This window comes from Episyrphus balteatus, chromosome 2, assembly GCF_945859705.1.
Source record: "Episyrphus balteatus chromosome 2, idEpiBalt1.1, whole genome shotgun sequence".
Taxonomy (NCBI): Eukaryota; Metazoa; Arthropoda; class Insecta; order Diptera; family Syrphidae; genus Episyrphus; species Episyrphus balteatus.
The window spans coordinates 18,802,558-18,815,533 of NC_079135.1; the positions used below are offsets into that span (position 1 = coordinate 18,802,558).

The 12,976-nt window shown below is 30.9% G+C and overlaps 1 protein-coding gene across 1 annotated transcript; it reads left to right on the plus strand.

The window, feature by feature from the left end:
• The first annotated feature begins 3,309 nt into the window (after positions 1-3,309).
• On the plus strand, positions 3,310-9,635 carry LOC129910299 (endothelial differentiation-related factor 1 homolog). Its single transcript, XM_055987630.1, has 4 exons — positions 3,310-3,443; positions 3,529-3,661; positions 3,980-4,140; positions 9,374-9,635. Exons 2-4 carry the CDS (start codon positions 3,538-3,540, stop codon positions 9,524-9,526), a joined length of 438 nt encoding a protein of 145 aa, XP_055843605.1. The 5' UTR covers positions 3,310-3,443; positions 3,529-3,537; the 3' UTR covers positions 9,527-9,635.
• The last annotated feature ends 3,341 nt before the right edge of the window (positions 9,636-12,976 follow it).

The following is a 12,976-nucleotide window of genomic DNA, read 5'->3' on the forward strand; positions in this document are numbered from 1 at the left end:
GCATACAAAGAGAAAAGGTACAAAAGTGAACGATTTAAAACTTATTTTAGGTAGTATTTCCATATTGAAACATATATATATTAACGATGCTAAAATTTAAGTTTTTGGTATGAAAATCTTCTTCACAAATCAACTCACTAGCGAAAAAAAAATTTTACTTTTGTACTATGACAAAAAGTGGGCAACTTAGTTTGAAGAAAATAGCTTCTGTAAATTGTAAATAATTTGTATAGAGCTTGCTTAAGCCTGGTACGCTGCTCGCGCTAAATTTTAGCTCCCATACAAATTATCGAAAATTTTTAGCCGAGATAAAATGGATCCCATACAAGTTATCGATAACTTGTATGGGAATTTTATCTCGGCTAAAATTTAGCGCGAGCAGAGTACCAGGCTTTAAGAAACAAATTGCTTATAGAAGTTCGAACTAGTTTAACAACTTCTTTTAAAGTTGTTTGAATACTGTTTGGGTCAGTTCTACAAATATTCCGTGATTAAACTACTTTTATCTTCTGAAATCGGAGATAAGGCTGAGGTTTAGCATTAGTTTAATGCTTGAACCACAGCTTATCCAATTATATCGGTAAATTATATTCCTGAACCAAGGCTGAACCACGTTTGTACAACATGATGGTTCTTAAGGAAACTTAACGGAAGAAAGCTGGTTTTTCAAATCAGCTACGGTAAGTGAAATGATCCTAGATCTTCAAACAAATTTGGTTAACTTGCTTGCATTAAAATTTGATTCACTTTGTATAAAGCCTTAACTCATTGGCCACTTTTGCATAGTTACAAAAGCGAACATATTTTTATTATTAGTGCAATTTGTTAAAAAAAAAGAATACAGAAATTGATTTTTAGACCAAAAAAATAAGCTTTCTGCATCTTTTGTTTAAATTTTTCAGCCCGAAAAAATACTGTAGTATACTGTTTTCACTTTTTGAGCCAATGTAGTTAGGGCTTAAGGCTTAACTACATACAACACTTTTTGAAAAAGTACAAAAATGAAAATATTTTTTTTCTGGCTAGCGCAATTTTGTTGTGATAAAGAGTATAAAAATTGAATTTTAGGCCAAAAAACAAGCTTCCTGCACCATTTGTTTTAATTTCCCACTCCGAAAAACTGTTCAAAATTGAGTTTGAAAATTTTCACTTTTGTACTTTTTCACTTTTTGAGCCAATGTAGTTAAGGCTTTACACTACATAGGTGGAAATGTAGTAATAATTCTGTTGAAAACATGATTTTAGCGAAATCCTTTGTTAAGGTTTCTTTAGTTATGAAATTATGATTTATTACGTTTTGTTTTTTTTTTTTTCTTTTAAGCCTAGTACGCAGCTGAAGCTAAACGAAATTTTCCATACAAAAAAAGCATACCGAAATCTTGAACGAAAAATTTCTTTTTGCTTTTCGTTTTTCAGTACGCAGCCTAACTAACATTTCAGCTTTGGTAAAGGCTTGGCCACACCGAAGGGTACATGCGGTAGCGGTACGGGTACTTGTATGAAAAAAATTCCAAACTGACACATCAACGTTCAGATGTGGAATTTTTTTCATACAATTACCCGTACCGCTACCACATGTACCCTTCGGTGTGGCCAAGCCTTAAAGGTATTACAGAAGCTACATTTCAGCTTCTTTTTAACTTTAATAAGGTTGTAGGGCATGGGAAAAGGAGAACATTACACAAGTTTGAGCCTTTATAAGAATGTACTTAGAAGGTCTATAAGAAACTTAAACGAAGCTTTACCGAAGCTTTGAGATTTGACAGATAGCTTCGGAAGAGCTTTTATAGCTCTTTAATACATGTCTTATCGAAATTAAAAAACAAACTACAAAGACAAAAAAAAAATTCTTTTTTAAGCCTGGTACGCAGCTGTAGCGAAAATAAATTTTCCATACAGAATTTCGTTAACGAAATCTTGAAAGAAAAATTTCGTTTTGCTTTTCGTTTTACAGTACGCAGCTCTAGCGAAAAATTGGAGAGTTTTCACTCATTTGTCACTTACTTTTAACTGTCCTGTACATTTTTCTTAACTCCAAGAGCAGTGTTTCTGTTTATTTTTCTTGATTTTAAATTAATTTCAAATTTTTTTATTTTGACTTTGACAGATCCGTGGATCAGCAACTTTTATCTTCTGAAATCGGTGGTAAAGTTGCGTTTTAGCACTCTTTCAAGGTTCACATTATGTGAAAATAGGCACATCCATGCTTGAACCGAAGTTGACTCGCAGCTAATCCACCGAAATCGGTGGGTTAAATTCCTGATCCGAGGCTGAACCACGTTTGTACAACTGGCCCTTAAATACTCGCCTCTCGGATTTGCTAGCCCATTTAGGCCACTTGTACAAATATTTAATCCGGGGTTCAGCAACTTTTAAGGTATAACTACAACAGCCACTTTTTGAAAAAAGTCAAAAAGTGAAAATTTTTAAACTCATTTTGTGACAGTTTTTCCGACTACAAAATTAAAAATAATCATGCAGAAAGCTTATTTTTTGGCAAAAAAACGACTTTGATAGTTTTTTCCTAAAACAAATAGCGCTAAAAAGAAATAAAAATTTTTTACTTTTGTAAATTTCCCACTTTTTCACTTTTTAGGTCATTGTAGTTTTTCGGTGATAAAGCTGAGGTTTAACACTGGTTCAAGGTTAACAACAGATCTTTCAACATGATTGACTTTGGTTGTGAAAAAAGCCATACGTTTTTTTTTTTTGTTTTTGTTTTTCATTCCTAGAACACATCTCGAGTAAAATCTTAGTTCCAATACAAAATTTTCTCCAAAATTAAGCCGAGCTAAAATTCAAGAACTTCAGCCGAGTTGCTTACAGCTCCAGATTTTTGCTTTAAACTATGCATTTTATCTGTCACAATTTAACCCACCGAAAAAACGAAGAAATATGTGCAGGTAAAGGCTTAACTACAATGACCTTAAAAGTGAAAAAGTGGGTAATTTACAAAAGTAAAAAATTTTTATTTCTTTCTAGCGCTATTTGTTTTTGGAAAAAACTACAAAAATTGTTTTTCAAACCAGAAAATAAGTTTTCTGCATCATTGTTTTTAATTTTGTGGTCGGAAAAACTGTCACAAAATGAGTTTAAAAATTTTCACTTCTTGACTTTTTGCAAAAAGTGGCTGTTGTAGTTATACCTTAAGCAATTTTCAATAATTGTATTCCTGCTTAGTTTATTATTTTTTGGAATGTGCTGCTTCACTACTCCTGAAACCTATTCCTAAATTCACCACAACATCCACATCGACCTGTTAAAAATTCACCACTTTACATCCCACACAAATGGAATATATAAAATCACAACCAACTTCAGTGTATTAAAAAAAATTTCCTATACCATAAAAAAAGAGCCACATTTTCGTCATTATATCTATCTTGGAAATCACACAATTTTGTGTATTAATTAATATATTTTCTTCAAATATTTAATTTTCTGTAAATAAAATAAATAATATAAAACAAAATTTCAATAAAATTAATACCATTTCTCTTTGTTTTTATAACGAAAATTAAAATCCAGATTATAATCATGTCCGATTGGGATACTGTTACGGTTTTACGTAAAAGGGCACCGAAAGCTTCAACTTTAAAGACAGAAAGTGCTATCAATCATGCACGTCGTCAGGGTGTAGCTGTCGATACTCAACAAAAATGTAAATATATAAAAAAAAATTACAATAAAAAACAAAAATATTAATTTCATTCGCGCAAAGGCGAAACGCATTTGAGTGGGTTGTTTTTTTTTTTCATTCCAGTTTTTTGTCTCTGAAAAGAAAATTGAAAAAAAAACACATTTTCTATTGTTTTAATTAGTTTTTTTAATTGCACCGGTAATCTAGAATTATATTTCACCATTTTTCGTGAAAATTAAAAATAATTAAAAATAGAGTTCTCTCGAAGTCATTATCAAGTTGTGATGAAATTAATCGATTTATTTTAATAAACAACAAACACTTGTAATTTATTTACAGTTGGTGCAGGCACTAACAAACAACATGTTACCACGAAAAATACTGCCAAGTTGGATCGCGAGACTGAAGAATTGAAACATGATAAAATTCCATTGGATGTTGGCAAAATCATTCAACAAGGCCGCAATGCAAAGGGACTTAGTCAGAAGGATTTGGCTACGGTAAGATTAAGTTTATTCTTACATTCCAGTTAATTTTACATTAAGCTAGTGACAAGAATTAGTGAATATTAATAACTTAATTATGTTAATTTTTCTTAAATGAAATCATTTAAAAACATTCATTTCTTACTTTTCATTTTCTAAATTAGGACAGAAATTCTGTTTGAATGAAAATTTTTTATTCACTTATAAAAATAGGTTATTTCATAAAGTAATAGCTATTTAATGTAAGTTCAACGACCCACGTTGTTCTGGACTGTTCCGAACAAAAACGAACAGCTGTTTTCAGGCTTTTTTCTGTTTTGAACTGTTCTAGTATGCTATTCATTGACATTGTGTCAGAAAAGATTCGTGAAGCTGTTAAAAATGTTTTTGTGATTAAATTTAATGCATCAAATACACAATTCTAATTACTATCATTAAAGTGGAATCAGTTTCCCATCCTGCTATTTATGAGTAGTATTAGCATTTTTTCCGTTCTCGGTATATGTATATGAAAACATATTTGAAACCAATAAAATTTCTGCGAAACGTTTGCGTTTCCTCGGAAGATACAAGACAATTTTCTCTCCGTGTGACCTAGAAGAGCTTATGGTTTTTGGTACGCAGCATAATGTAAGACTCTGCTGGGTTCCCGGCCACACTGATGTGTTCGGCAACGAAAAAGCGGACGAGCTTGCAAGGGAAGTCTCTGTACTTAATCCTTCTCTCATAGACCATAACATCAGAATCCCACAATGTGAAATGAAACGAAATATCGTCAAACATGTTTTTCAAAAAACCAATGAAAGATGGAACCTCCTAGATACCTGCGGTTACACCAGGAAACTTTGGCCGAATTATGACGAGAAAAAATCTAATAAGATCTTACTACTCAGTAAACCTTCCTTAAGATCCCTTATAGGTATCTTAACGGGACATAACCTACTGGGCTACCATAAAAAGAAAATAGGGCTTAGCACAGATGACCTATGTAGACGAACAGGAAGACACCACTCACTTCCTCTGTCACTGTCCAGCTCTCTGCCGCACTAGAAAAACATTTTTAGGGAACTACTTCTTTAATGAATTAGAAGAACTATCAGAACTGTCAGGCAACAGCCTACTGAACTTTGTCAAGTCTACCAAATGGCTCGACAAAACATAGGATTGATAGGTTTACACTTTTTTAATGAGGTTTTAACACTTCAGGGTATCACAAGGGATCTACATTGATCTAAGTGTGACGGTAACAACATCAACTGTAAGCCCATTTTACCTAACCTAACCTAGCAGTAGATAATAAGGCATTTATTCGTCCAAAGCTCGAATATAACTCCCGCCTACATCTGGGCAGTAGCTCCTATGACTCTTTTCCGTTTTTTTTTTGTACATCCAAAAACTTGAAAATTTGAATCGAAATCAGGGGTCGAATTACGGCACACGATTACGATCATACGTTAACGTTTTGACTATTTCTCTCTCTATTTAATGAGTAAAAACAAATAAGGACGCATAGCAACCATACGTTAACGAACGTATGCCGTAGTTCGACCCCAGATGATGGAAGACTTGTCAATCGGAGAGCAGATTACTATATAGCCAACTTAATTACACAGGTCTACAAGGTTTTTGGTGCCGAGACTATGATATACTTTTCTATAGGTTTTCGGTGTGCTGAATTCGAATCTGAAGTCAGAAATATCCTATCAGCTCCCGTTTTTGAAATATTACCATTAGAAGATGTAAAAAAACTACTTTTGAGGTTATGATTTTATGTGAAGACATTTTTTTTTTTTAATATAAATTATAACGGTTTCTATAAGAACTACTTATTCCTTCTTTCAAAATTTTCAATTTTTTCGATATCTTTTTTACTGTTCGAGATATCGTCAGTTTTTTGGCTTATTGTAATGTATCAAACAGATATCACGTTTTCATCTCTTTCTTGATAAAAACACACTTAGCTCATTTTAAGATATCTCCGGCAGTAAAAAAGATATTGCAAAGATTTAAACAGGTCTTGAAAGAAGGAAAATAGTTCTTATAGAAACCGTTATGATTTATATTTTTAAAAAATTCTTCAAATTGAGGCATAGCATCAAAAGTGGTAAAAAAACGTTTTTTTGCATTTTCTAACGGTAATATTTCCAAAACGTTAGCTGATAGGATATTTTTCAGAAAATTATATTTTGGTTCATGTGGGGAAAATCTTGTTAACTCCAAAATAAGTAAAAAATCTATTTTTTCGAGCTTTCTAACGGTAATATTTCAAAAACGGGAGCTGATAGATTTCTATGATATAGAAAAGTATATCATAGTCTCGGCACCAAAAAAAAATTAAATTTTGTAGACCAGTGTTATAACTTGTGTGGCAAGAACTATTTTCAAGATACTCTCAGCTACAAATATATTTCACTGATCTATAAAATAAGATGCGAACTTCTCAATTTTAATGGAACACCATACAACGGAAGCTTTGATAAATTTTGCATTTTGTGTAAACTAAAATCCAAAGAAGATTGCTTTCATTTCATTAGTGTATGTCCTATTTTTAACCCGCAAAGAAGAACATACTTTGGTAAATCTACCCTTTCTGCGCAGGAAACAATTAACATTTTAAATGGATCAGATTGGACCAAACTAGTCAAATTTGTAAGAAATAGTTACCACTACAGAATGCTTCTTATAACAATATGAATAACTCAAACCTTATAATACAAATACAATTTTTCGATGTTAAAATTTTTTAAAGTTACCAGTCGAGCTGACCAATGCTTAAAAATTTATCAAAACTTTTATAAATGTAATAATAACATCAAATAAATGAATCTTTGAATTGAACTGAAATAGTTGATAAATCTGTAACTGAAACAGATAGATCCCTCACGCACAGTGGTACGTATCAGACGTCACGTTGCTCTATCGTTATTTTTACGAGCAATGTTCAGATGAAAAAACTTCTTGCATTGATTGCCTAAAATGATTAAATGCTAGAAACTAAGAATTACATGTAACTGACGATAAGCGAATGTTTGACAGTCTAGAGATCTTTCTTTTGCAGTAGTAGTCAACATTCAGTTCTGGAAGCTGGAACCAAAATTTATAAGGTTTTCCTCTTATAAAATGTATTGGTGAATAAAATAATGATCAATTGAAAATTTTTCTCTGCATACCATAATCTGTGATATTTTTGGCATGAAATGTCTATAAAAGATTTGGCTATTATATTTCGAGCGTCTAAGTTTTTCCTCTTGTAGGTTGTATTCCAAAATAAAAATTTAAATCTTCTATCTCAACACTGATAACATTAAATTTGATCCAAAATCAATTACGTATTATCGAATGTATAAGAGCGTTTCAAATAGATGTTTTCCAGCCTGATTCTTATATTAACATTTCTAACTTCAAAATTTTGTGGAGCATTCTTTGTCAAATCAGATTCATTTATACACGAGCATTGTTAAAATTATCCGAGGGTTGATTTTCCACTCCCAAATGAACCTCAGCCTCTTAACATACATAAAACCATAGAAGTCATTGGTGAATGAATCATTATTCAAATTTTCCACCTATATTGTCCAATATGCTGTAATTTAAAATAAGACATTTTCGTTATTTTCTTCGCTAACATTTCGATCAATCAATTATAAAATGAGGCTGTTGAGATTGATTTTAAATTGGTTTTAAAAATTAAGAAAAGTTCTACAGATTTTCTCATTGTACTCGGACACACCTAACTTCACAGCTACTCACATCGGTTAGTAATGTTGAATTTGTTTGCTTCCCTATTTTGTATACAATCTTTTTTTGAAGCTGTAAGGAAGAAATAAAATAATATATGTACATAAAATAAATATTTGATTTGTTACCAAATATGTAGGATTTTATATCGGCGTTAAGGACATAACGGACTGGATCCACAATATTTATTAGCTTTAAGTGTTCCATCGACACTCCTATTGATTAGAAGCGATCTATAAATCGTTTCAAATATGCCAAGAGAGCTTTGATCTGCCTAGAAATCATACAGCCTAATTGGGATGATGATGGAAAAAACTAAATATCTTAATTTTCAATTTTAAAAGTATCTTGACAAAAACCCTCTGGGAATTATGTATGAGTTTTTCACACATATAAATGCTGATATAAATATCAAATTTTTGAAACAAAACCCTGAAAACTTATTCGCTTTACTTATTTAAATTTTGACAGAAAAGATGGTAGTTTTTTATACTTTTCTTTATACCTAGGATTGCTATAAGTTCTGCCATAAGATTGTAAGCAGCTGGAAATAAGATTATGCCTTCGTTATATAAACATCCATTTTAATACGTAAAGAATTGATGAACTAAAGTCTGAGGTCTAATATTATGGAAAAAGCGTTAAAGAAAATAGTAGAATCGCGGTCGAGTGACGGTTCAGTTCACAGATTGGTCCTTTTTTGAAGACAGCTTCAAAAAAGGACCAATACCCTTTACAATTCAGAAACATTAATCCTTAAAAAAGACCATTCCTTCATATAAAGCCAAAAGTAAACAGAATGAGCTAAGGTTCACTTTTCCAGGTTTTATATCAGAGGAAGATAGGCGCTTAGAAAGTCTAGATTTTAACCGTTAGGTTACACTTACATCAGATTGCCCAAAAACACACCCAAAAAAATATGCCCCTGAAATACACAAGAAAACCACACAATTGTTATTGTAATATCTTTATTAAACGACGTACATCCCCCAATGACCTATCTGAAACACGATCGGCGGCAGATTGAAACTCAATCATCAAAAAAGTATTCACAATGCATAAGAGTTACCATTGGTTAACTCCGTTTTCTATTGTTTTTGCGTTTTGTCCTAAAGGTCAATAAGTGAAGTTTTTTATTTTGTAATCTTAAACATACTTCAATAAACTTTACATAAAAAAAATTAATTTTAACGAAGAAAATTTGAAACAAAACAGGTCGTTTCTATTATGTTTGCTATCAATCAATTATGAGATTCTTTTGTTTTTATAAATTGTTTGCTCAGTTGATATTTTAAGATCTCCTTCAAATACTCGTATACTAGAAACTAAACAACTTTTCAAAACCAGCAAAGTTTTAAAAGCCTTAGTGTGTTCCTATAAATATTTAATCAAGAGAGAATAATCTAATCATTTTCATTCATTTAAAAGTAAAGTGTGTTTGTATGGATGCATGTGAGTGACTGTAAATAAATTTCGTTCAAAACTTATAACAACATTAATTTGCTTATAGAAAATCTGTGAGAAGACTCAAGTGGTGACTGATTACGAAGCTGGACGTGGCATCCCAAACAACGTAATTCTCGGTAAGATCGAGCGTGTGATTGGATTAAAATTACGTGGAAAGGATCGCGGTCAACCGCTGGCGCCTCCTGGTAAAAAGTGAATCGCAAATAACCAGCATGCTGGCATGAAATCAGGGGGCGAATAACCAATTTATACAAAAAAAAAAAATGAATATTAATAAATAAAAAGAAAATTATTATTTCGTTTAATTTTGTTCTAGTTTTCACAAAACAAAACAAAAAAAAAAGGCAACAGCAGCATAATTACTTATTATATGTATGTGTATACCCGTTCACTTGAAACTTTATAAATAATGTATACGTAGACTTCACAAAAAAAATAGAACAAAACTCAATTTGAATATTATTATTGCTAAATAGTGTGTTTTAAACCTCTCATACAAAACTTTCTGTGTTGCTTCTTCTTTTTAGATAACAGGAACGCAGATGATAAATATACAATAATATTTACCTACATGATTTTTCTTTCAATTTAATATCAACTATAGTCGATATTCATGTGTTCATAAGTTTTATTTTATTATTCCTTCTCATTTGGGTTGAAACGAAAATTAAGTTGTCGTTTTTTTTTTTTTATTTTGGTTTATTGTTTTCTTTTATTTGAGTGCAGAATCTAATTACATAATTTCTTTTATTAAAGAAATAACTAAAAGTTAATTTTATGGTACAATGTTATGCCTTTCTTCTTTATTTAACTAAGTTGAACTGAATTAAATTATACAAGTTATAAATTAAAAATATGCGTTTTTCATTTTATAATTTCATTTAATTTTAGGTGTTTTTTGGTTTTTATATTTGTGGAGATACGAGCTTATTTTCACTGTGTTACAAAATATATTCACTTTTATTCTAAAAAAAAATGGTAAAGAAATATACAAAAAACTAATGCTTCAATAAAAAAACATACATAAAAAATGAGTGTTAACTAAACAAACTTATTTATTTTATCAGAATATATTATATCTTAAATGTAGTATAGTAGTTTTTAAATGTTCACTTTAAATAGTAGATTTCTTAAATAAACTCAATGTTTAAAAAGTATACAAAAAAATGTGTTGTGTTTTTTGGCTATGAGTTATAATATAAAAGTCAGTTTATATAAAAGTCTTGCAGTTTTTAGTGAGGGCGATTTGGAAAAGAAAATATTTCAAACCTACTTATTATCAAGTATGTCAATAGTATGAAGAGTTTGAGTAGAAAGGCAGTGTACATTTTGGCTGAAGAAGTTGCATTGGCTACTCAATTCTAATTCTCAACTGTGAAATAGGCTCTTGGTCATAATATTTTAATTCACCAAACCGCAACTTTCTTTTAATTTATTTTTTAATATTTGTTTTTTTTTTTCGGAATGTATTTCCCCGAAATTTAGCTTGCTTTCGTGCAAATATTTATTAGGAAACAACAATGTCCAATAAAATTACTGCCAAAATCCCCTAAAAAGTTTATTCCGATACCAATTCATTTCGAGAGAAGAAGAAGAGAATACCCAAAATTATTTCGTTTGTGATTAAAATTTTTAGTTGCCTATGTATGTTGGTAACTTAATGACAAAACAATCTTTTCCCTCTTGATGTTCAACAAGTGGAGTGGATGACTGAGCTGTGAAGTAGACACCTGCTTCTATTCAAGGCTACGGTTTTGGTGAAAGCGATTTTTACTCGAAGCGAATTCACTCGAATGGAGTGCTTTCAGTGAGGAATTTTAAATCGCTTGCTCGCGCACTGAACTAATAACCTTATTTAATAAATTAGTATAGCCGTTCTAAGATCGAATAAGAACGAAAGTTTCGGCAAGAAGTTGTCGAAACTTGTAAAGGGGATAACAGATTTATTGTTGTGGAAGCCCCGGGGCAACAAAAAAAAGTGTAGGTTCCCCTTTCCCCTTATCAGGAGATAAGTCTTTTCCAAAAAATATTCAGCCCTGTTCTGAATGAAAACTCCCGGGAAATTGCGTTTGGGAGAAGGACTACAAACAAAAATGTTAGGAAGATTTCATCATTATTAACGAAAAAGGAACGAAATTAAAACAAAAAAAGGAATGATATTCTTGGAATTTAATTAAATGCTTATTTATGCGCGAAAATCAATTTTGACCAAAATAAACGGCCCTTTTCTGCTTTTCACGTGAAAGTCTAAAGTAAGAAGCGTTTAAACAAGGATCAAAATAAAACTCAAGCAAATTTTTTTTCTTTAGAATATCTAAAACAGACGGAAACAACACTTTTCTTTCGAAAGTTAGAGATTTTTCAAAACCAGTTTGACGTGGTGATAAAGGAAGAAAATCTTCCGATTCACGTGAATCGAATAACAGAATAGGGCTGAAAATTGAAAGTTATTTTTTATTGAAACTAAAAAAATAACCGCTGATAGCTACAATATTAATTTTTGCCTAACAAAGTTTGTTTTGTAAAATAACAGTTTCTAGAATGGAAAAAAATTGAAATTGAGTTTGAAAATTTTGTCCGTTACTTATGGATCTTCAAAATCAGAACTTAAAATTAGCTTTTCATCAGAGCCTAGGTTACTTGAAATTTCTGCAAAAAAAAAAAAAAAAATAACCAAAATTGTTGTTTTTCAAAATTACTGACAAAAAACAATTGAACAAGTTTATTTTTCAAAATTTCTCTACAGACCTGAGCAAACCGGGACTGCACTTTTTATGCTATTGAGATATAAAATTTCCCATAAAAAAACTAATATAAGTTTATGCAGTTTAATATAAGTTTATGGAGTTTAAAAGCATTTAAAAAACTACAAAGTTGGATGCCAGAAAGCTATTGTTTTTAATCATTTCAGATTTTGTCCGCTAGCTTCAGCGGAGAGTTTAATAACTCAAAAGCCATGCGAGCTACAAATTTTTGGGGTTTACGCAACAAATAAGCTTTTAATTAGTTAAAATTTCTCATATTAATTTTTTCTAACTCCGCCAAAGTAAGGGACGTGATTTCAATGTTTTAAATATACGCATTAAAAATTAAAAAATAACTATCTCTGTTTGTTTCAACATTTAATGTCTCCAAGATGTAATGATTCATTTTTCATGATGTTTAAATTTTGGTGTCCTCCTCTAAATGCGACCCTGAGACTTTCGTTTGACCCATGTTGTACACTCCGTTTTTTTATAATTTGTTTGTTTGTATTTTCTAACCTAACCTTACCTAACCCACAAAAATATGTTTACTGAAACGCATTCTACCTCATAAGTTGTAATGTTAGCAATTATATATAACTTGAAGGGTAACCAAGATAGTTTTTGTAAAATGTTCCTTCCTTACCACGTTGTTTGTGAACCGTTATGATATTCAATTTGTTGAGTACTTATACTCTTCATTTTTGAGAGGGTTTTTAGAAAAATAAGTTTAACTTCAACTTGGGGATGGGAGATGGCATCAATTTTTGTTCTTTCAAAATGTAATTCAACATTTTTGATTATTATGTTGAATTCGATTTTTGTTCTACAAACAAGAAGTCAAAACATTTACACCTATAGTTTTTTATAAATATTTTATTTTATTATTTTTCTATCTTATA